Source organism: Pavona decussata, unplaced genomic scaffold, assembly GCF_977016875.1.
Source record: "Pavona decussata unplaced genomic scaffold, jaPavDecu1.1 SCAFFOLD_114, whole genome shotgun sequence".
NCBI classification, from domain to species: domain Eukaryota; kingdom Metazoa; phylum Cnidaria; class Anthozoa; order Scleractinia; family Agariciidae; genus Pavona; species Pavona decussata.
The window spans coordinates 6,878,410-6,903,615 of NW_028145528.1; the positions used below are offsets into that span (position 1 = coordinate 6,878,410).

General features: G+C 40.5%; 1 protein-coding gene and 1 pseudogene across 3 annotated transcripts; one reads left to right on the forward strand and one right to left on the reverse strand.

Moving 5' to 3' along the window:
* Positions 1-906: 906 nt before the first annotated feature.
* LOC146470527 (organic cation transporter protein-like) lies at positions 907-23,370 on the reverse strand. 3 transcript variants are annotated; one of them, XM_085122627.1, is made up of 10 exons: positions 23,273-23,370; positions 10,187-10,490; positions 7,916-8,144; positions 7,314-7,512; positions 6,427-6,642; positions 5,956-6,090; positions 5,333-5,427; positions 4,465-4,576; positions 3,713-3,785; positions 907-2,301 (listed from the first exon to the last, which is right to left on the reverse strand). In XM_085122627.1, the coding sequence occupies exons 2-10, from the start codon at positions 10,472-10,474 to the stop codon at positions 2,092-2,094; spliced, it is 1,557 nt and encodes a 518-aa protein (XP_084978753.1). In that variant the 5' UTR covers positions 10,475-10,490; positions 23,273-23,370; the 3' UTR covers positions 907-2,091. The 3 variants fall into 3 exon arrangements, with proteins under 3 accessions (XP_084978753.1, XP_084978754.1, XP_084978751.1); XM_085122628.1 differs by lacking the exon at positions 23,273-23,370 and adding an exon at positions 23,194-23,267; XM_085122625.1 differs by lacking the exon at positions 23,273-23,370 and adding an exon at positions 12,177-12,292.
* LOC146470528 (uncharacterized) lies at positions 18,355-19,261 on the forward strand (annotated as a pseudogene).
* Positions 23,371-25,206: the final 1,836 nt, after the last annotated feature.

A 25,206-nucleotide genomic window follows, 5' to 3' on the forward strand; every position in this document is an offset into this window, starting at 1 on the left:
CGGTTTAACCTACCTCATTCGACACCCAAATATTCAATTTTCCCTCTGTTCATAAAGAAAGGTGATTGCCGTCCTTTTAGTTAACCCCTTAAAGGGGAAGTATCACGCAATTCAAAACCCAAAAATGTTTGCCTATCAGCAGAAACAACGAAATAATTGTCAAGTTTGTTATAAATTATCACCCCAGTGCAATAAAACTGTCGATTAGTGCCTCTGGCCAGAGACAGGGTAGGCCGGTTTGATTGAAACTTGAAAAATATTAGGCTAATGTTTTTCAAGTTCTCGCATTTTTTGTTTCCAAAATGCGTTAGAACAGATCACGAGTTATTCCTTTCAAGAATTGGGTTGATTTCTTTCCTCTCGCCATTCTAGAATTATTTGGCAGCTGATTGAATGCCTTATTTCATCATTTCTAACAAAAGATATGAAAAACCCCATGATACTTCCCCTTTAACCCCTAACATCAAAAAACATCTTTTCCTATTTCCTGTCCCCATACTTTCTTATAAAAGTACTCTGGAGAAGTTATTAAAAAATGAAGAAAATTCACCTTGGGTGATCATACCCTTAATTCTCATAACCTCAAGAGTTAAATTAACACTGATATTACAATGAGAAATTTGATGCTGATCATTATTAGGGCTTAAAAGGCTACCTAAAATTAAGTATTAAAAATCACCACGTAAGTGAATAAGGGTCGAATAACCTCAGTTTGCATAATCGTTTTGCATAATCAGCTTTTGTAAAACACTGCAGTGATTCGACTATAACAAAGATTAACCCTCTTTTGAATAGGGCTTATAGTATATCTGCGCCGGCTCTAATTTGAAATCACTAATCTTAAAGAAAGCTATCTGTTTTTGCCGACGGGATGTTTATAATGTAAAAATATTTCAAAGGCACAAGTAGGGAGAATGAATCACTTTTATTTTAATACGGTAGTTCCATTAACGTGAAAGCCGTATCATGATAAGCGATACAAAAATATTACTGATTACATCTCAAAAACATACAAAATACTTTTACGCGCGTTCACAACTACTGAATTCAGAAGGTACAGTGGAACCTTGATTTAACGAAGTGCCAAGGTACTAGGGAGATTGGTTTGTTATGTCGAAAACCTCGTTATATCGAACTTGCGGAAAAACAACCAAAATGTTCGTTATATCGAGGCATAGTTATTAATCGTTTTGTATCGGTGTTACGTTGCACTTTCCAGTATTTTCGGGTCTGAACGATTACATAACATTTCTGCTTTAATGTCTGTATGAAGCAACAGTAGACTGTACATATCTACTGCACTGCAAAACTATACAGGTAATACCTTTCCGTATAGCACATACTGTATATATAATAAGCTATTAACTGAGAAGTTGTTCTCTTGTTACAGGATTAAAGGATTTTCATCGATTTACACTGTACGACTTTGTCGCATGCGACAAGCTTACGACAGGCCTACGACACAAATAGTTTCGTGCAAATCAAAACTACAACTCGCTTACGACTGTCGTGTACGTCACAAAAAAATGTCGTAGGATTTTAAAACATGTCTTAAAATCCTATGATATAGGCAATGTTGAGTAACGAGAGTTGTGTGCGATTTTTTGCGCTCTAGAAATCACATGCGACAGTCGTAAACAGAAGCTGTACCGTCTAAATCGGCCTTTAGGAAGCCACACCTTACTAAATATTGGAAGGATTTTCCGTCTCAAAATTAGTTGGGCTTGACAATGAAAACTGCTTCAAACCACTGCTAACAGATAAAAACAGCTATAATCCTAACAATCCATTGGTTAATATCTCCGAGGGCTTATTATTAAAGAGAGATATTTGCGTCCTAGATTTTGAGGGAGGGTGGTCTATTTTGGGGCCGGCGCATCTGAGAGATTTATGCTTTACTATATTAAAACCGTCTCCTGTGTAAATATAACCTACAGTACAATAAAACCTATTACGAGGCAAAACTTGAAATATGCATGCAGTTTGAGCGCCTCCATGCCAACTTATCTTTCTTTGCTTCAAAATATTTTTGTCTAGCGTCGACACTGGCCTCTTTCAAAAAGTCAGAATCAAATTGTTGATTTTAAAGCCTTATAATTTTGAGTCAACAGCTTTCCCGATTTTCCCGGCTTCTTCCACTTGTTCCTCATTTTCCACATCCTCGGAACTGTTGGTGTTAACAGAAGCCAATACCTCGAGCGTCGGGGCATCTTTGGTCTCAGGAAGCAGGAAGCACAGCACAGAAGCCGCAAAACACAGCACAGCAATGAGCGAGTACGGCAGAAGAACATGATAACGAACCTTACGAGAGAACATTAGTAGAACAACTGCTAAAATGATGCACACTAGATGCAATTAAAAGATTTCAACAGTCTTGGAGCAATCCTATTTTTGAGCGCGAGAATCTATTACCTCTCCCTCTCTTCCCTAATTTTATAATTTATGTTGATTTTCTAATCCACACCCTGAACATAGGGCACAGAGGAGTTCTATTCGATCGTACAAAACACATCTCACCTTGTTAATAACAAAAAAGTTTTACTTTGCCTTTAATCCTGTATCGCTTGTACGCTCCTGGTACGCAGTCTACAAAAGGCCCGTTTAAACGGTGTCAATATTTGCCCAAAGTTGAACGGATGTTGGGCAAATGTTGGATGAACGGAGTGTTCAAACGGTTTCAACGCCATTCAGCATTTTGAAGAACAAAGAAAATGTTGAATCGATGTTGAATGGAAGTCTAAACCAATTTAAATTTGATTCAACGCACTTTCAACATGCTTTCAACATAAATTTATGCTTTCAACAATGTTGAACGACCTGTTCAAACGCTCCCGACATTTTGCTCAACAACTGTGTTGAACGCATGTTAAAGCAAATGTTGAAACAGTTTAAACGGGCCTAAACTGACCGCGGGTGCCGCCTAACGAGGCAAGTCACTATAAGCAAACCTTTCGTAACTTTGCGAGCCCATAATACTTTGGTCAGTCCTCGGTATATGCAAGTAAGCACGGCGGAAACTGTACCAGGAACCGTATAAGCAATAAAAGATATAGCCGAAAGGTATGGAAGCAGAAAACGGACACAATTTAGAAGGATTTCATTTTGGCAACCTTTCTTGTACAAAGTAAAGATGTTACACTCATTTCAACATTGGTTTAAAGGAAGGAAGGAAGGAAGGAAGGAAGGAAGGAAGGAAGGAAGGAAGGAAGGAAGGAAGGAAGGAAGGAAGGAAGGAAGGAAGGAAGGAAGGAAGGAAGGAAGGAAGGAAGGAAGGAAGGAAGGAAGGAAGGAAGGAAGGAAGGAAGGAAGGAAGGAAGGAAGGAAGGAAGGAAGGAAGGAAGGAAGGAAGGAAGGAAGGAAGGAAGGAAGGAAAAAATTAATTCTACTTTTCAATGCGGACTAAATGTCCCTTGGGTCATAGTTTTCTTCTATCCCTTTTGTGAAGCATCAGTACAAGTAAACAAAGAAACAGACAAAAACAAATCAAATCAAACTGTCTGTCAACTCATCTTGTTACAGGTGTATTTTATGGGACGTTTTGACTGGACAGATAAAAAGAAATCACCACTAGTCTCGTTCATCATGACGAACGAAAAATGCTAAACGCTGAAATGTTAAATTCTTGTCTTGACTCGCCATAAGCTATGATTATTTTTATAGATCTACACATCTTGGTAAACAATGAATAGGAATTCATTCTGTATCATCTTACCAGCCATATAACATAGGGTGCAGCCATCGACCCCACTCGCCCAACGCCAGAGGAAGTACCCACACCTATATTCCTGTAAAATGAAAATCAATCAATCAGTCAATCAACTGAATAAATCGATCGATCTTTCAACCAGTAGCTACTACAATCAATTCATCTCTCAGTCGATCAGTCATCATTTACTCACTCACTCACTCACTCACTCACTCACTCAATCAATCAATCAATCAATCAATCAATCAATCAATCAATCAATCAATTAATCAACCAATCAATCAATCCATCCATCCATCCATCTAGCACAACTTTGGTAACAAAGAGGAGGTAAGATGGGGTTACATGAATGGCTGCCGTTTGGGGGACCAGAGGGGGGACACTGGTCCAAGACCGGCTACCATACGTTGTTTGGAAGGACAATTCCAAAAAAATCTCGTCTTTATCACCAACACGAGCCTGCGAGTTTATGGGAATTCATACATACAATGCGACAATTGCCAACTCAGATATTCTTTTTCAAAGCTCAGGACTGTAACTGATTAGGTCTATAAGTGTAAACAACTTTAATTTAGAGATTAATGACTAAAATAAGCATGTCTATTCTAGCTGTACGTCGATTCTATAAGAACGAATCGATGAGGGGTAGGGGAGGGGTGGGGGTTGAGGGGGCTGCACAGCCTTCCTACTGTGGGTAGTCCAACACTCATAGCGGGCACGCTCCAAACAATTTCCGAATTGAAAGTTAACATGGCTACCTGATGACGGTTGGAAACAGTTCAGTGGAGAATACGTATATCGTGGCGAATGCCATGTTGATGAAAAACTTGGCGATCACTGAGGCAAAGATGATTCTGGCAACCAGAAAACCTGTGAGGCAAAAATCAAAAGACCAGTTTGTGTGACTGATAAAAGGATAAAAGTTTTAAAGAAAAAGAGCCATTACGGATGATTTGCAAACCCGTAATCAGTAAACGTCTTTGGCAAGAGAACATCACGGGATGACTCTTGTCTTTAGTTAACTGAAGGTGTTGGTAAAAAGGTGTGGGTAAGAATCTTCAGTTTACCCGCACGAAGTGCTCCTATGACACCAAAATAAGATCTGAGAGATACCAAGGGAATTCTTGGAGGAACGGCAAACCATAATCAGACATCATGATGGTCAAAATGCACGCGTCCGACAGAGAGACAGGCAGCCTTCAATTAAGCATGATAAAATACTGAATTCAAAAGTGCTATTCCATCCTCTTTAGTTGATAATTTTGTACATATTTATGTGTCTGATTTCAATGTAAATTATGTCCTTAATATCAGTATTTTATTTCGAGCGCAAATACGGGACTCGTTTAAGCCAGCCCTGCTGAATTAGACATCTCCTGTATAATTTTTTTTTACTAAATAATGTTAAAATGTTGAAGCTTTGCACCTTGTTGGGTCGTACCTAGATATACAGTCTACGTAACAAAACACAAATATCTAACCCTATATGCAGAAATAATTCAAAAATGCAACACTATATGGCTTATGTAAAGGAGCAGCCTCTTTATCAGCCGAGCTGGTTCCATTGTCTGTTTCTTTTTTTATTATTTTTCCTTTCATAGTACTATCAGTTACACATTATTCTACCTGTGTTTGAGAGATCACTTTGAAAGAGGACAGCGATTGCCGAAGCAATAGCTGAGACTATCAGCCCAATGATAGTGGTCTTCTTTCGGCCAATCCTAGAATCAAAGAGACAAGTTTTAAAAAATGCTATGATTTTGTTTATAAGGATTACAGCGCTCTTCCTGATCGTCACTTATTCTATCTGGCTATTCGTGTTTGCAGTCGAGAAATTGAGTTTAAAACGAAGCCTCAAAGCTTAAGTATGAAGGAGTGTTCGAATATCGGGTCTCTGCTCCTCCTACACTAGTAACTGATATTTTAAACGTCCTGTAGCTGCAAAATGAATAGGCAGTTCCACTTCTACCCCCATTTTACTATATTAGGACAGGAGAATACGGCAACAAAGTTTTACAATTTCACCGGTTTACGGTCAAGCATATCGTGTACAATGAAGTTAGTGGAATACTAACTACCTTATTATATGTTTTTTGTTATGCAATAACGAACGTTTGCGCGTTGTGATTGGCTTTTACCCATGATCTATTTCAAGAAAAACACATGGAAGACGTCAGTGCATAATAACGAGATGAACCAAGATGGAACTCCATTGTACAGCTAAATCAGGTTATCGTAAACAAACTCACTTTTTGCACGCCACTATTGCGGTGTAGTTGGAAGGAATCTCTACGAGGCTGGTCAAAAAGAACACCAAATAACGATTCCCGCCAAACGTTCCCGCGCTGAATGAGACAGCATAATACACCAACGCAATCACGAACCTGTTGAAACAATAAAGGATAAAATAAAAAGAATCAAAGTTGATCAATAAAACAGTAGCCTCTCAAGTAGTTGTTTCTCAAGGGGATGAATAAGGTTAAATGGAACGATTTTGTAAATTTCCAGCGTGTCATCTTTATTCTCTATTAGATGTTTTAAGCAATGCCAAAATGCCTCAGTAGCGAGTTATTTAAAGAACCTGGTTGGTGGTGCGGCCTGGATTTGAGCCCACGACCTCCTGCTCAGCAGTCTGTTGCTCCTGTCCAACTGAGATAATTGGGCGATGTTATAATGCAGTAAATGAAAACGAAAATGTCACCTATAGATCTCATATTTACCAAGCAAACCAGCTTATTAGTGTCCTGGATATCATTTTGATGGAACTAAACAGGTCGCGGATGTCGCCAAGTCTTTCTACTGACTTTCCATCACTAAGACAAAGAGGCTCCTCGGGCATTTCCTTTCTGTTAAATTTTGCGACCTTGGTGAGTTGCTCCAAGGCTTCCTTTTCTTTGCCATTCACAAGAAGCCACCGGCATGACTCAGGAATGTACCTTTTGGAGGAAACAAACAAACGTCAGTGCAGATAAAACCACACCCTACCCACAAACCCACAAGGCCAGTAACTAACTGCAGTTTTCGTTGTAAGCACGAAGCATCTCCCAGTGTCACAAATTTCCCTTAAATGAGATTCCAATCTACAGCAGGTAAATGCCTAATCAGGTTTTGGGCTTTCCTGTTGAAACTTTGGGAGGAGAACATCAACCTGCGAAGAGGCCTCACCGGATATACAAGAGAATTTTTCCTCCCGACAGAGAGCTACCTTAGGAATCTGTTCGCAGGTTAAGGGAAAAAAGAGCTCCTTGTCTATGGGACCAATACGGACGAAAGGACGTCGAGAGGACGTCCAAACCTTTAAAAAATAATTAAATGATTTAATTTATTAAATATTGAAGATGTGGAAAAAATGCCCCAAGTAAGTGTATGGAACATCTGCTTCCACTCAAAAACGTCATTCATTGTGTGATTCACTGAAACAGTTTATTTCTGCTCACGTACCACTAACGCAAACAAAACGAAGTGTTAATGACAATATTAACACCAAGAAAGGTTAAATCTTAGTTGGTTATTTCCTTTAAAATCCCAAGTTTATTATAGTAACCAACATCGTTACACCATTCTAACAAATTCCATAAGTGTACGTGTATAGCAGCTGTATCCTTACCACCAGAGGAAGATCTGGATGAGGCCTGGGGCTGCTCCTACTATGTTGAGTGTGCGCCAGTCCCTTATGAGGTAAGCCATCAACGCCATCATCATCAGTGACGTAGGCCAGAAAAACCACAGTGCTGTTCCCGCCACGTGACGATGACGTTTACCCACATACTCCACCGTCAAGACATATGCACAGAGTGTACCACAGCCTGGTGGTAAAGAGGATTGTTAACGATAAAAAGGTTTTGCAAACCGCTTCCTGCACGATACACGAACTGATAAACAACAAATGGGAAGGGCGCTAAACACTTGTCAGCTGAATGGCCGACCAGATCGATCGGTACCTGTTTTAATGGTATGTGTTATTTTGAAGCAATGGTTCTACCTATCCTTTCTCAAAGTGGACCATTCCATTAATTAATGCCTGCCATTTCGCTAAATTCACTTTATGAACGGACTAATCTGGCCGGCCAGTTCTGCTCTCTCAGACTACGTGCAACATTGTACTGGTAGAAACTTAGGAGGGAAGACTGTTCTGTGTACAGCGAAGTTGGGCTAAGTTCTGAAATGGGAGATATCCCTCTCCCGAGGGTTAAAATATGCATTACTCACCAACACAGACACCAACCAATACTCTGAGGAGGACATACAGCCAGTAAAACGGAACAAACGCTGCGAGTAACGCCAACAAGTTACACATGGAGCAGGGCAGGTATACCAGCAGCCTGCGGCCAAATTTGTCCGACAGTACCCCACCAAGCAGGACCCCGATCAAAAACCCAAGGAACAAAACAGACTTGGTGAGACTGGACAGAGCTGATGCGTCACAAACCAAATCCCACTGAAAGTAAAATGGGGAATCATATGGTGATGTATTTATATACCGCACATATCACCTGGTCTCATGGCTGTTTACAATTCTTCTGTGGAGTGAGATCGGACGTCAGCATGTAAATGTGCCACTGGCAGCCGCCATCAGTCCATGTACTGATTTCACCCACCCACCCACCCAACCCATGCATGAATGTGAAAGACAGATGAAATCAGAGGTAGAAATAGACCACCGCACCGAGGATTACGTCCTCTACTCTTTTCGAACAGTGTGTAACGTCCCACAGATTATTAATTCAATGGTGATTTTTCTCTACTTTGTAATGTCTGAAAAGTTGGCGAGTTTTGTGATCGAAGGAGAAGAATGGTAAATGTGGACACTCTGCAAATGTAATACCGGAGTAAACTCCCGTTTAGGAGGTCCGAGTGTTTTAAATAAGCCCTCCCCCTTCTATGTTAAGTCCCCCTCCCTCCCCTTACCATAATGGAAAACCCAAACCAAACCCAAATAAGCCCCCAGGGCTTTTAAATAGAGGTTTTACACTGTAAGTGGTTGAGTTCTACTTGTATCATCTTCTACAATTCTCTTACAATTTAACCTACAATTTAATTCTTACAATTTAACCTACAATTCTCGTATTGAGGGAGTGTAAAGATTATATCACCCATTACACTACCTGTAACATCCTGTATTCCTTCACCTACTCTTGCAAATGTTGCAATTCTCATATTGCAGAAATGTGAAGTGTTGAGATAAACTCAAGAGTATATCACCCATTCTCCTGTCTAAGAAACCATTGTCGTTCATTGCATTTCTCAGGATATGTGGAAATTCAGAGCAGTAAGTCCAAATTGTTTTTTTTTTATGTATGGAGTGTGCACCACCTATTCTTAACCCCTTGCCCGTGTCAGCCTGGTTTACACGTGCGAGGCAAAAGCAAAGACAAACGCAAAAGCAAGTATAACTAAGTACAGGTATGTGATCGAATTAGCGCCAATGCAAACGCGAACGCAAGAAAAAGGAAAATTTAAACTTACGCCTGCTTTGGTACTTGCCTCACGCGTGAACATCGGTGAACGTGAGCTCCAGCAAGTGAAACGTGACTTTTTTTTTTTTTTTTTTGGACTTTTTCTTACCGTATTCTAAGGGCGTATGCACACATGATATTCCTAAAGTTTCCAATCTCGTCCCTGGAGCCTTTTTTCAGTGGAGCAAGTGCTGACCAAAGGGAAAGCGGGCTATGGGGACGAGATTTGCACTTTGTGTTACGTGAGCCGACATGCGTCTGCGTCACACGGTAGCCTCGTAGTAAGCGTTTCGTGGGGTTTCGCACAAAACCTCACACACCCCAACGGAAACGCTGGCTACGCAGCGTACCTCACAAGCAAAAATCAGTGTCATCAGACCAAACCATACAAATAACTAAAACTCGCCATTTTTCCGCTGTCAAGCAAAATGGTAGTTATCTATTTAACAATTAGATTATGAGCTCGAGATTTCTATCGCGTGATAGCTGATGAGGGCGCAGCCCGAATCAGCTATCACGCATAGAAATCGAGAGCGAATAATCTAATTGTTCTAGTAAAAATCTACTAGTCGTGCAAAAATAAGCAAGTAAATTATCTATATCCTCATCGCAGACACTTCGAAAACGCGATGAAGCGGCCGCCATTTTGTTGAAAACCGCTACTCACTATCTATCACAGAATAGATAGCGAGTAGCGTAGCCAATCAGACAACGGCATTCGTGATAGAACACTAGTAGATTTATACTAATATCTATTAGACGATTGACATGAAATATCCCAATTACAGATCAAGCCCTACACCCGTTTTAAAAAGCCATGCTTCTTAGGACGAAACATACCCACATAGCTTTTATACGAGGGTATCCAATCCTCCAAAATGTAAATATAGAAATGTGACAAAGCAAGAATATTTAGCAAAACTTGACTTCCTTGTTATTTCGTTTGCTAAGTCCAGCAGATGCATCTCAATGTGTGCAGGTCTAGAAGAATAGATTGAATTACGGTTACTTAACTGTTACTTACTTCGGAGACAACTGAGTTGAATTCACTCGTGTCAAACTCCCAATCGCCACGAGGAATGGAGCAGCGAAATGTGTAGTTTTTATCTCCTGGTCTAAAGATTCCAGTAAGGTTGCATGCAGAACTGTTGTCTTTGCATCGCCACGGCGGCTCAGCGCTAAGGAATGTGGAGATCATTGCCTGGAAGGCGTATCCAAACATCTTCATAAAACCCATAATCATCACAAGTCTGTACTGGTATCGGCTCATACTGCCTATTTTCTCCAAAACATCATCAACGGTGAGACCCATGTCTGCGATTAACTCCCTTTAAGTCAAGAGAAGAAAATGTCAACTTGAGTCTGGCAAAGCCAAATGAAGAACCAACTAGGACACGATTATTACCACCGTAAGATCTGAATTGACGTTCGACTTTGAATTCTGCGTTTTGTGAGAGAGAGGTGAAAAATGTTATAAGGCTATTTTTAAAGGTTTTCCATGGGGACCTTTTGATTTTGTTTACGATGTGACAAAAAACATTTTCTCACGGATTACGGGAATAAATCTTTGCTTAGACAACAGTTTCTAGCTCATTACTTTTATTTATTTATTTATTTATTTATTTATTTATTTATTTAACGTCCTTACGCCATGGAACTAACTTAAGAGAATATCGCCTGAGAATATCGAGACCTTGCGGTCAAAACTGAACTTTCGGATTTCCTCATATTTTGTCAGAAGAATCCCTTTAGAGAACTATTTACGAAAATAACAATAAAACTTTCCAAAGATTTTTCGTTTTCGAGAATTCCGGCATAAATTATGTGAAATGCCGTGATCGCGTCGCAGCCGGCGCTAAATTGGTGCATTTTTAAATTGCTCGGGAAGGAAGACGGCTTAGCGTATTAGAACGATCTTTTGAAGTTAGGGCGGGGGTACACCTGAAAGCCGTTTTCACGCCGCTTAAAATCGGTTCAACGGAAATATCTCGTTCGCGTTTCAAGCAATACAAAAACCCTATGCTCATTACACAAATCAATGTTTTGGGGTGTTTTGTAAATTTTTGGGTGACTTTTAGGTATATTTGGGAGGAGATAATTTTTCTCAAAAGAGTAGTAAAATTAAGAGAAATAAGGAATATTGAAGATTTAGCGAAGTTTTAAAATTAGAATTTGTAGTTAATAATTAATAGACGGATACCAAGTTAGTCCACTAACAACCTGGGATGCTCTTGCGTGGGTATCAACTGTCTGTTAGTGTCCCAAAAATCATTTTCTTTCTTCTATCCCTTCCTTAAACCTCTGAAAATTCCATCCAAATTCAGGTGTACCCCCACCTTAAGTGCATCCTTCTGAGAATACGGTCTTATGAAAATATTGCTGGAGGATTCTTATTTACATTCAGTTTTCAAAGTCTAAAGATTCCTATTTTCAGTATTTTTGTTGACACTTGAAATCGTGGAAACTTTGCGGACAAAATTCTTTTCCTGGTACATCGAAATTTACGAAACAAAATCAGTAAATATTTCATATCAAAGTGTATCTGAATCCCCCAACAAACGATAACGTTTCATTAAATTACTAATCGACTTGCGTGAAAAACGCCTTTGGTTCAGAAAAGTTGCGAAAAGTTGCAGTTTTTAAAAATCCTAGATTTGTCAAAGAAAAGTCTGTCAATTAAATGTCTAGCCTCCCTTAGGGGTTCGTTACGCGTTTCCTCCCCCCACGAGGAAACGCGTGACGAACCCCTAAGGACGTCTGCGTTGGAGGCTATAAAATGTCGTGACAGCCGCACTACATTGAGCTGGACAAGCGAAGACGAGAATTCTGAAAGCTGAAGAACAAGGTATCTGTGTTTTCAATTTGCAGGTCCTAGACTATATATCTTAAACAACTGAGATATCAGAGCCGGTAGAAGAAATCATGCTTTCACTTTAGTGCAAGAGTGGCCATAATATTATCTTCAACAGCTACACGGCTATAATTTACATTTATATATTTGAATGAGCGCTTACTGTTCCAATGCCTGTAAAATAGGCATTTAATGAACCATCCCCATTAATGCGAGCAATAGTCCACCCTTCTCACTCCGATCCGGATAGAAGAGCACCAGAAAATGACCAAAGTTGTTGCATATTATGGCCATCACTGTGCACATAGCTATTTTAAACTTGCTATTTATAAACAATGACGCAAAATGGTTGTAAATAGCAATGTGCGTTCTTGGTTTGGAGTGGTTTGCTCGATACTAGAAACTGTATTTCCTCTTCCGCGATGTCATATTTTGCAGTTTCTATATATTTTCGGTTGCATTTATGGCTCCGTGCTCATTTCCGTCCTTGATAGACGACAAGTCCGGTTGCGGTCAAAGTTCGTACTATTACAGCAACCTGCGTTTCTTTGGGTGAATGCCAAAACGATATCTCCAGTCATCCAGGTCCCAACGCCAGGAAGGTGTTTGCTGACGACAAAACTGACAATCCTCGCACGCGCATGTTAGTAAAGTTATCGATCATCTGATGTTGTTGATTGAGCATATGAAGTTAAGTTTACTGACTTTGCATTGATGGAATACAAACAGCGGTGATATTTCTGATCAAGCTACGATGACCCAAGAACAAAAGTCTTTACATTGATGGAATTTGATATTCTGAAAGACTGAGTCGAACAACAATCTGACCATCTCCTTACCGAGTCCCTTCAAAACGACTGCGTGGGAGGCTACCGCCAACGAAGACCGTATATATCTAGTTTAGGCGTCTAGTTTAGTCGGAAGGGGTCGAGAGTGAGAAAATCTGCGTGACTAGCATTGCGCAAGCGTTGCCCGTCTTCGCGCTCGCGAAACCCAGATATGCCTAAATAAGCCCTAAAATCATCATCATCATCATCATCATCATCATCATTATCATTATTATTATCATTATCATCATCATCATCATCATCATCACCATCGCCATTATCGTCATCGTCATCATCATCACCATCATCATCATCATCGGTGAATCGAATAAAGGCCTTAGAGGTACGGCATGTTGCTTTGCTTTTTTTGTGAGCATGAGAAACTTGCAGTTACTATCAAATGACGTCTGTAGTGCGGAAATACTTCGGATTATTGTTGAATACCTTTTACGTGCAAGGGTATGTGTGTACTGAAGGAGATTCAAAATTCGTTCAAATTAAAGTAGCCACAGCGATAGAATGACTGCTGAGACCATTGCGGTTTTTGAAGATTATTTTCTCTTTTTTTGTTTAAGTTTTATCAGTCACCTTTCCTTCTAAGACCAGAGTATTGTGTCTCTATACCACATGGTACCCTCCTCTTAGATAAAACAATAGTTTCCCCCCTTCTTCTTCTCCCGACATTAACTTCATTCATTGTCCTCTTTTTTAAATGTCATATTCACTCAAGATTGTGTGAGGGCCCGTTGGAAAAAAGCAAGCGCCTGGGATCTAGGGATTACTTTCAGCAAACTTATGTATCTATTAACAAGGTGAATGCGTTGTAACCAACTTTAAATCAATGTTATTTTCTTTACTACGGAAGAAAATACTCAAAAAGACTCAGAAAATGCTGTTCAATTAGCTACGATAAAGGTCGTTTATTGACAGGCAGACAGACGAAAGATGAAAATACCGCAACGTTTGTTTGATGGAAGTTTCGTCTTCAGTGAGCAATACCACGTGTAGGTGAAACCTTATATTCGAAAATGTGCCAAAGCGCCGGGCAAAATGGAATTTTATCTCATATCAGCGGTATTGAAGCGGCAAGTATATACAACTTGGATACTACACTGTAGTTATAAAAACGTAAATACGTCATTAACCCTAGCTATGGACTGTGAGGTAGAAAATGTCGCTCTTTGCTGTTGCTTCATTTAAGAACTGAGCAAATTGTCACTCTTCTGTTTAGTGAAAAACGTGCTACTTGCGTGATAATAAATAATAATAATAATAATAATAATAATAATGATAATGATAATGAAATTTGTCGATCATTCTGACGTTGCGTTATCAGAAAACAACTGCCACGGCAATCGGCCTTTACAAATTTTGCTGTGGCATTAGTTATCACTCACTCTAACTGTGAATAATTTTTTGTATAGGAATATTCAGCAAAGAAAAACTGTTTGGAGTATTACATTTTGTATTGTAGCGATAACTTTGTCATTCTCTTTGGAAAATATATTATACAAACTAAATGTATTTCAAATGTGTTAACTAGTGCTTGCGTGACCACTGCGATTTTTCGAAGAATTAAAATACACAAAAAAATTCCCTTTTGTTAAATTTTGTTAACACTTGACTATAAATGTTACATGTATACCCAAACTAGATTTCTTACATGTTGCAGTAAAATAACAGATCGTACCTCAAGCATACCTGTTATTTCAAGTTTCGATGTACCAGGACAAGATTTTGCCTCGAAATATTGTAAGTGTTCACATGCATGCGTACACTGTTCACAGTCCCCCTATTTTTTCCGTGGGCTCGAGACCGGTACGCTTCGATGGAGCTGCCTCCATCTTGGTTTGTAAAAGCGAGCGCGATCTGGGGAGAGTGTCTAAACTACCGAGGGGGAGGGGAGCGGAGTTGGGAGGCGGCTTCCCCTCCATCACTACACTAACACCCACTCCCGCTCCCCTCGGTAGTTTAGACACTGTCCTCAGATCACGCTCGCTTTTACAAACCAAGATGACGGCGGTTCCATCGAAGCGTACCGGTCTCGAGAATCCCACGGAAAGATAGGGGGACTCTGAACAGTCTAATGCATGCGAGGAGTTCAACCACAGGCCGACCACCCTCTCTTTGTGTCGTGTAATGACTGTTTGCAACTTGAGACTTTACTTTCACGCGACACGATCGGTTGAAATTTTTACTGAGTAGAGATATTTAAAGTCGCCTTTTACCTTTATGTTGAAATAAAGTTTCAAGGAAATGTTGATTGAGTCACGCGTGGTGTTTTTTTGCCATTCCGAGCCGTAGAAACCCTTCTCTGGCGCGTTTACTATTCAACAGTGTTTCCGGCCGAAAACCGCTACTTGGAGAAAGTACTAGAGAAAGTACTAGTACTGCAGGGTCGTAACATGGTATATGGGCTCAGGGCTCAAAGCCCAAAATATGACTGGGATCAGGGCTCAGAGGAAAGGGCTCAGGGCTCAGAAGAATGGGATCAGGGATCACAAGGCTTTTGAGCTCGAATCAGGGATCAGAATTGTCACACCATGAACACACGGTAAAAAAGTCTCTTATCACAATATTTTTCCGCGTAATAAGGTTTCTGTCCATAGAATTTCCTGGCCGACGTACATTTCCTATTCTTGCTTCCGGCTGGGGGCAATTCCTGTCATGCGGGTCAAATCGACAGGAGACCATTGTCTCAATCAATCATTCAACTGATTCAAATTCGTGCCTGTCGATTTGACCCGAGGGCACCCGGGGTTCAAAACAAAAATTGTGTTTTCAACGGTCGTGTGTCGTAGTGAATGTGTACACAGGCATTTACACTGTTGAGATCTGGGATTATTGAAACTAAACTGCCGCTTGGCGTCAGCTGCAGGGCCCGGATTGCGTTGCTATTTATCTCAAATGAAAGTGGGACATTTGTGCTGGGATTCTGCGTTGGATTTGTGGCTGCTCGATCATTTGGTGGTGGGATTTTTCGCTTCTCGGAAGGGGCGCTCCGAAAGGGACTGTGATGCCTTGCCCTTCTCTTAGGAGTGTGAAACCCAGGAAACGATAACTCGCTAAAATGACCTCAAATCAGCAAAAGGAGACAGAGAAACAAAAAACGGCACACCGTATAAACAAGGTATGTAATTTTTATTGAGAAATTTTCGGAATTTTTACCTCCTAAACCCGATCGTAAATATTCCCATACAAACTCTTTGACGGTTATTATGCAAGATGATCACCACAACTCACAGCTTGAGCTTGGGCCGCCTGTGTCCTGGCAAGTCTTCAAGCATAACAATACAGGACAATAGACAAACCGATTCATTAAAAGCGGAATTTACTTGATTTACTGATAGGTCCCGATCGCCTTATCGCCGAGTCATCGCCTCCAAAAAGTCAAAGGGCGACCATAAATCGAGGTTAGTATTTTTTGACTAATAAATTAACCTTTAATTAGTGCTTAAATAATTAGAATGGCCGTCTAAAGTAGTATACTTGTACAATGAATTCGCGCGCTTCGTTACAAAATAAATGTTTTCTCGCAATTCAATAACTGCAATAAATCTGCTCTAATTGCATCGTGTTTAGGGTTATGTCGAACTCTGATGAGAAACCGAGATCGGTTCAGCTAAAGTAAAGGACACATTCCGTTACTGTATAGCTGATAAATGCTTGTATGATAAATAATCTACAATTAGTGAAAAATAAGTGGAACACCGGAGACTTAACTAGGTGAAAGCAAAGTAATAAAGCTTTTATTAGTTATTTTCTTTAGTTTTAGTTGTGAAATACACGGTTTTATTAGTGAAAGGAATGTTGCATACGCGGTTCACGTAGCATAGTCTGCGGAAATTTTATTATAAAGTACTCAGAATGGAACGCCACCAGTTGGGGGCCAACTACTTGATTTTTGAGCAGGGAATGGGTGATTTTTTTTCCTGCACAATGTTTTCAGTCTTCATTCGTCCGTTGGCTCCTTTTTTTTTTTTTTTTGGTACAGCTGATTTACAGACTTAATTGACAATATTGAACTACAATAATTTCACTGAGCCCTTTGGGCCATACACACTGCCTTACACCTGATACAGGAATTTTTTATCCCCTCCCCCCGCCCTAGCTGAGAAATTGAACAAATATTATGTTAATGATTGACCTCGGGAAAGTACATTTATCAAACTAAAAACGATATTTGTAAAACTCTGCAAAAGAAATGTCCATGAAATGTCCCAATCTTCCACTGAATCTAACGGTTGTTAATGGGCTATTAATGTGTAGATCAAAACACCGCGCTTCATACCGAAGGAGAACTTCTTCGCGAAGTAACTCACCTAGCTGCCACAGGAGGTGAGTGTACCAATGCAAGTTTCTGTGTTTTTTCCTGCCAGAGTCCTTGGCGTCTTGGCAACGTGCGTGTGATTTTAAAGCGAGCAGAGAGCAAAAGCGTTCAGCCAAAGAATAAAACGAAATGGTGTCGGGCGTCCTTCAATGTTTCTTGTTTATAGTGGACGGATTAGACACCACCCAATTCATAAGCGCCCGACGTATCGGAAATAATTTTGGAATGGCGTAGTTCACAGAGGCAAATCAACTCTGCTGACACGACGGAATTTGGTCAAGAGCAGAGAATTTAAACATTGCCAAGATTATTTCATTAACGTCTGAACCAAATGGTGATAGAGAGCAACTGACTGCTAACACTACTTTGTTTGGATTGTCTTGCAATAAATCCATTTACAAGTTTTGCGACTTTGTTTACTTTGGTAGAGATCAATCGCCAAGATGAGAGCCGAGAATTACTATGCCTTTGGCGGCGGCTAACAACCGTTATGCATATACCAGGGTCTTGATGGAATTTACGTCAGTCTCCACAACAAGGGCATCCGATGCGTACAGTAACTCAACCAGTCCCAGGTCCGAGTCATTGATGTCTTTGAGAAAGCACCATCCTTAATACTAGGTATGACGAAAACCTCCGAAAAGCTAGTATTCTCTGATGCATCTGACCACACTCTTAATTATTTCGCTGATAACAAAGTGACAGTAACATTGGGTGAATCAGAAGGTTTTCGAGATGGTTACCTTGCTTCAACTCTCCATCACACATCACGTCATTTCAAGAGAACATCTTCGTTTGCGATGTGAACAACAAGGCCCTGCGTTTGGTGTCGAGTATGAGTGTTTACAAGCAATTTGGCAGGCAGCTCTCAGCCTTTATAGACCTTTTCCAACTAGATGAAGATTTTGCCTACCAGGGAGCAGGACCAACACTGGACGAAGGAATTGCGACACTGAAAGACCTTGCCACCACAATGAACACTACGAGCAGCTTACTTTCGCACAGGGAAGCGATGCCCCCAGGGCCCAGATCTGGCACTCACGAAACCTTGCAGAGATTCCTTTTCGATGCTTCTGAAGTCGTTCAAGAAAGTAAGGGAGATTGTTGATGACTTTGACCACTTAAAAGAAGGGCTTTTGTTTTCTTCCTTCACCACCTTAGATTAGGAGCAATTTTTTAGTGGAATGAGAACACCCTTCCGCCCAACCCCAGACATGAACGACTACGCATCGCGGAGGCCCAGCTGCATTTTAGAATCTATAGAGAGGCTATACCAATCCTCGTTCATCTTTCATACCGGTCCTCAAAGCCATTATACACAGAGAAAGCTGGGTCTAAAGGCACCGGAATGGCTTCGAAAGTCCCACGGCAAGGGTAACGAGGATGTGGGCGAAGAAACGAGCGCGGAGGAAAAGGAGAGACAAAGGAAGGCATTGCAGGGCTTTGCGAAAGAATTTGGACGGGGTGTACGACAACAAAGAACAAGAGGGAAGACCAAAGAAAGACCTGGTACACTTCCACTTGCCCTGAGTATGTTCAGAAGGAATGTGTCGGCATATGGAGAAATCGATCTACTGAAAGAGGTTCAAGGTAGTGAAGGACAATCTACAGCTCATGACGCCGTCGAGGAATAGGAGATTATCTTTTCAAAACTGAAAAGGAGATGTAGTTGCTCTCAAGCACAACTACAAGAGGTATATTATTCCTTTCTTCCTTGCAGTTCTTTCAGAAGATCTCCACCATAACGGTGATGCATTCCTGGAAGATCGCATGAGTTTGAGATGGCTGGAACAGTCAGATGAAGATCCCCTTGTATACAAGACTGGGCTCCAGGACGACAGAAATTCACCGGAGTGTAACATTGAGAAAGTTGAGATAATAAAAGATGGAAACAACTTCTGTTTGAGCCACCATGAAGAACAACGCCTAGTTGCATTGCTCCAGGGGTCAGTTGAATCAGATGATTCATCGGAGTCAAGTGGTGATGAGGAGGAAGGGGAGCAAGGTCAGGTGGACAACTTTTCAGAGCCCATTAGATTCGAAGCTGGAAGGAGTAGGTCTGGAAGACCTACAACCAGATATGTCCTTTGACAATCTAGTCATTAAATCAGGAAAAGCCAATGGCGGGCTTGATACAGAAAAGCTGTTGAGCTGCAGAACCTGTGGCCTGCACCATTTCATTTTTCTTTCTTCACTTCATGTTAAGCAGGTGGCTTGCTATTGGTAATTGATCTAAACCCCAACAACATCAATAGGGATGGCGGAAAAGAAATTCCAAAAGTTGGTTGCCCTTGACCAAGAAACACAGCAGTAGGAGATCCGTAAGACAACGGACCAGTGAGGCAACAGCTCAAACAAAATGCACCAATCCCAGCAGTTAAGAACCGATCAACCAGAACCGAGCCTGGAGTCATATAAGTTCAAAGTGTTGCAATTCCTGATAAACACTCGCAGTACGCAGTTGAAACGTCGAGATCTACATCATTAAGTGACTACATCGTGAGACAAACGATTACACTTTTTCAATAATACATCACTGTAGACCACTAACGCCTGTTAGCCAGAAGGAGGAAAAAGATCTCAATGCCAAAAGGTATGTCTGCTGCCTGTAGATTCAACGGCCCACGTGAAATATTTGGTTGCAAGAGACCGGACATTTACTGGACAATTTATTCGAGCAAGTAGATATTCGTACTGTACAGGAATTGGAAAGCTAGAGGAAGACCTTCGTTCAGAAGTTCCTTACAGTGCTGTTAATTCCACTGGGGACAAACCACTGTTACTGCTGTTTGGCTAAAATTATACTGATTTATTCGAATTTCGATTCTTATGCTTTCTTCTGATCGGCTTAAAAACCTGCCTTGCTCGTATTATCATGAGCAACACTAGTAATAAACCTTAGTAGATACTCTTGATGAACGTTACATATGAAAAGCTCAAGTTTCCACCGCAACATCTTTCAAGACGTGTGATACGTAAAGGGAAGTGGCCTATACTTTTAAGGTTTGGATTAACAATAATGCACAGAGGTCAACTCATCTATATCTTTAAAGTTATGATAGAACTTACAACTTCAACTAAGACTTAGAGTTAATGTTTTTCTCATCAGCCCATTTGAACGTGTTCTATATTTTTTATATATGGACATAAAAGAAGTTTTCTCAGTTGAAATTGTGTAAAAAATGGATGGGATCAATTTTTTTCATCAGGGCTCAGGGATCAACATTTTGGGGAAAATGGGGCTCAGGGATCAAAATTACGGCAAGAAAATAGGGATCAATGGGTCCCGGATATACCATGTTACGACCCTGAGTACTGGCCTTCGGCCGGCAACACTGTTGAACAGTAAACGCGCCAGAGAAGGGATATTGGCTTCATTTTGTGGGATTTTGTGGGCTAGCAGGGAAATTTTAAGTCTAAAAATGTTGTCTATGTTGAGTATGTCTAGTAGTTTGAAGTAGGGTGTACTGCTTTCTCTATTATGGCTAAAAAATATGCAGCGTATATATTTATTTTGTTTTGTTTGAACTTTGGTTGATCTGCTTGGGTAAATTGTCATATAGTGGGTTTTCTTGAAGCTTACAGACAGTTTATTAGCTGAGCAGTAGCTGAGAAGATGTTGATTCTTTGTGTGGCAAAAATTTAAACAAACTAAAATATAATCTTGTACTTATCGGAACCGAAAAAGGAAAGAAAACACATTTCCAGAGTTAAGGCCTATGGATTTTTTTTTATCCTGTGATGAACTTTTGTCCCTTTCCTGAAGACAGGATAAAATTCTGCCGTAGGAATTGATTTCACACATGTATCAGGTGAACAGTGAGAGGGACCGGGCACCGGGAAGAAAACTCTTGCCAGAAATGACCAAAACCGAGGATTAAATTTCTTTTGTTAAGGTTACTTCCATGTTTCGCGAGTGCCTTCAGGGAAATCTAGCGTACGCGCGCTGCTTTCAATAAAACCACGGAAAACTATATATCACTGTAAAGCTGATAAATTGAAGTTTGCGAAAATATCAATGTTTTTTTATTTTGTTGGATACATAAGCGCTCAGAGGTCTGCAAACTCAATACTAGCGACGTGTACTTAACTGAATTACCCACTCTCACGTAAAGGCGCAAAACCAAACAGACTGCACAATATCAATCAGGAGATAATAGGCTAACAAAGTGTGTCAGGCTTTTTCTTTATTCCTATTGGTTTGTGAGAAAACCCATCCTAAAGATGGACAATGGAAAATTTTTGTAGTCCCGTCAGATGTTAACACATCACGGGAAAAATATTTTGAATTTCGTAAAAGCCTGACACACTTTGATGCATTAATATCTGATGACCATTTTGGCCAAATTTCGTTGAAATCTGGCAAATCTACATACCCTATTAATTCATTTGAAGATGGAGAATTCGCGCAAAAACAAAAGCCGTGTTTTCGGCCTCGAAACATTTTCCGAGTTTTCGCACCTCGTTAAAATACTTGGCAACGCGCTCACGCCGCCGGCCAATCAAACACAAAGAAGCATTCCCTGGGGAGTTATGTAAGCATTTAGTGTTACTGTAATATTATATTATAAAGTGATTTCGTTATGGGAAAAAAAAAGCCACCGGCTAAACCAAAACAAAGAAGAAAACTGCAGATAGACGCAGAACATGAAACTGGCAGCCCCAGAGGAGTTGACACAAGACACGCACTTCTCACCGCAATCATGTCAGTACACGAGGCTGCGTGTTGAGGTTCGCTGCTTATTTTCAGCCGGTCAACAACGGCGAAAGTGGCTGGATTGTCGCCGGCATCTACGATTTCGGACTCCGAACTGATGTTCGACTCTCCACTATCCGATTTCTCGTTCTTGAATTTCTCTACTGCCGAGGCAGTTGTAGAAAATCTGACTGGTTGTACCAAGAACCCTTGTCGCTCTCCGCCAGCTGAAGTTTTTTGGTTTCGTCAAATGATCTTTCGACCTTCTTTGGGCCGGGTTTTTTCCTAACTGTCACCCAAGGTGACTTTTCTAGTTTCGCTTTCTTCATAACAACCTTCTACGCAATGCTTGAATCCAAAAAGGAACGCTGTTTCACAGGAAAATTTTACATACAACGCCGTGACATGCGATGAACACGATGTAGACAAAAATATGCAAATTTGCCGGTAATTCAAGATTTGCCGCGTAATATCTCAACACAGTTCCGCATAAATTGGATTATGACACCGTCGCTCGCTCACCGCTTTTCCTACAAAACTTTGTTTTTCAGATAGCTCGCGTTCTTATTAAGATTTCTAACGGCTGTTTTCACGAAACTTTGCATCCCTTTCTTGTTTTAACAATTATCTAAAAAAAATTATTTGAGAAAAATTCGAGCTTTCTTCCCCATAAGTAACCAGTCATTACCAGTCATTACCAATAGTGTCCATCTCCCCCCCCCCCCTCCCCCCACCGGCCCGGTCATACCTCCGGGCATTAGGAATTTTTGAAAACAACTCGGCAAATGCCATGCAGCGGGGACAAACGAGTTGTTCAAATGCTCCACAGTACTGTAATTACAACTAAGGAAAGAAGAGGTTGATAAGCAATATATATTTAGGTAGTGTGAGTTATCGTGAGGTTTATGAGTTGTCTATAAGCCTCCTGTTACGGCCGATTACTTATTCTTAATTCTCTCAGATGTAGGTCACGTTTCTGAATTCTGTTGTTGCTTTTATCGATAGAATTCTTTGATCACTCCGCACATATTGGTCTTTAAGAAATATAAACAAAATATAATGAAGAGCGTAATAGTTAGTAATCATATTTCCAGTTTCGCATCATACCGTGTCTAGCTTTTCAGGCTTTTGAAATAATTTATATAAAACTTATACTAATTCAACAATCGCAGTGGCTACAAGGTTTTAAGCTCAGTAAACTATGTCGAAGGGAAAGAAAGGAAGAAAGGAAATGATTGTGTGACCGAAACATCCCATCTCTCTATCTAAACAGACTAAAGTCAGTGGTAATCCGAGTGGCTATGTTTTTCACGCGCCATTTACAAACCTTTTCGGCCAGTTATCAGCGATATTTCTCCACTGAAACCGAAACGTTTTTGCTCAAAATAACTATTAGAGAAACTTACCACAAACTCAAACAGGAGCTGTGCGTGTCCAAACTGCGTCGTCAAGCTGTCTGTATGTGAGTATGACCTCTCCCGACCTCTTACAAAAGGTTTTGTTTACTGAACGTCATAGGGGGCGTGAAAAGTGAGTCTCGCTGTTTTCCTCTCGGGTTTCCTGAAGTTGAAAGCCCGTCAGCAATAAGAAAATTTTATTTACTTTGCAAATTTTGTGGTCAGAAATAGAGGTTTATAACTGCGGAAGCCGTGCGATTTAATTTTCTCAAAGCCTTCCTTCCAGTCCAGTCTTCATAAGCGCAGTTTTTTTTATAAGCCACCTTTTCTGTAAGAACTTAAATGAGCCTGGGATTTTTCAAAATGTTATTAACATTCTAAGAATGTTGTCAAGGCTGAGACTTGTAATTTAAGAGCGCTTTTCAAATATATTTTTTTAAGAAGTTGATTAATTTGTCTTATGGTCTCTTATGGAATCCTGTAATACATTTTGTCCGCTGTTAATAGACAGTAAACTGAGCTAATACTGTAAAAGTTGTCTATTCTTCGGGATTTTCTAGAGGTTAAAATGTTTCTTAAAACCGCGACATTTAATAGGCATAAAAACTACTATTTTTTATTTTATACTTCAAACGTGATAACAGCAACAAAGCTCAATACTATATTACTTCCGATCATGTCTAGACGGCTTACGAAATGTCCTTAACAACAAGAACATTGAGTTCCGGCTAACTTTCGACATTCTTATAAAGAACTGAGTGTATTCTCATATTTCTCTTAGGATTAGTAAAGCGAGTGAACCACACGAGCGCGCGCGAAAAGTGTGTCTCGTCCGGCCCCCCGGGGGGACTCTCATATGAAAGTGGTGGGGAGGCTCGTCGTCTTGCTTAGGAGTCTCTTAGGGGTGTAAATTTCGGATTTGGGTCTCACTTATTGTGTTCTGGGCAAAACGCCATTATATTTAGCCGTGAAGGTCTCGTTTAGGGTTGCACGCGAAAAGTTACTGTATTTTTTATTTGTCTGTGTTTTAAAATGGTCTCTTTTAGGGGGTCAACAAAGTTTGGGCTATGCCCAGATTGCTCCTTTAGGGGTTTAATTCAAAATTTCCGATGAACATCCCAGCCCCTTTCATATGAGAGTCCCACCCCGGGGGTCTGGCCTCAGTCGCAGATGGCAATTTCCTTGCGCGCTTGCCAACCTCGTGGTTCAGGTTGGCGGTGGATGGTTCGCTCGCCTTTAATGAATGATTTTCCAGTAATCAGAGACCCATGTATGCGCAAAGGATTTTGGGATCTCCAGGGGGCAAACATTGCTAGTCGCTAGAAAGAAATGTATGGCGTAAAGTTGTTTCTTTGTCAAAAGCAGTGGTTTTGGACAAAGAGTAACGCATTTTCGCCGTGATTTTTTGAGAAGCGGAGGTGACTAATGTTTGTGCGTGGAAATTGTAAGTTTTTGTGTGGTTGATGCGATAAAATCTATCGATAAATACTCTTGCGTAAGGTTGATTGTGAAATCTACTGAATCTAGATCAAGTTATTGTATTGAAAAAGTACAAACTTAGGCAGCTTAGGTGTAAATTTGAGGGGATTGACTCAATAAATCTTTTCAGTTGTAATTATGTGTGTCGAGATTGTTTTCTTTTTAGTTACGTACGTGTGTTATAACTTCATGGCTGCTGAAATTTTACCCAAACAAAGAAGAGAAATTATTGTGCGAGGGGATGGAAATTACCGAGTTATTGCGCTGTGGAGGGTTGAAACCAGTGATAGTTAACACGGGGAAATCTCCCCTGGCCAGAGCAACGAGAATGCTAACTCAGGATAATTGTCTAATCATTCTGTGGCGTAATCAAAACACAGGAGGAAGATACTAACTAAAGCTCCCACTACACAAACCTCACAGTTGCAGAGCGGATCGGCGAAGCCGGATATTAACAAAAACAC

Coding starts and splice junctions, on each gene's coding strand:
- LOC146470527 (XM_085122625.1), bottom strand. CDS start 12,202: ATGCCTATTTTACAGGCATTGGAACA. Junction 6,091..6,426: donor CTAATAAGCTGGTTTGCTTG/GTAAATATGAGA, acceptor TTGTTTCAACAG/GTTCGTGATTGCGTTGGTGT. Junction 4,577..5,332: donor AAGTGATCTCTCAAACACAG/GTAGAATAATGT, acceptor TTTGCCTCACAG/GTTTTCTGGTTGCCAGAATC.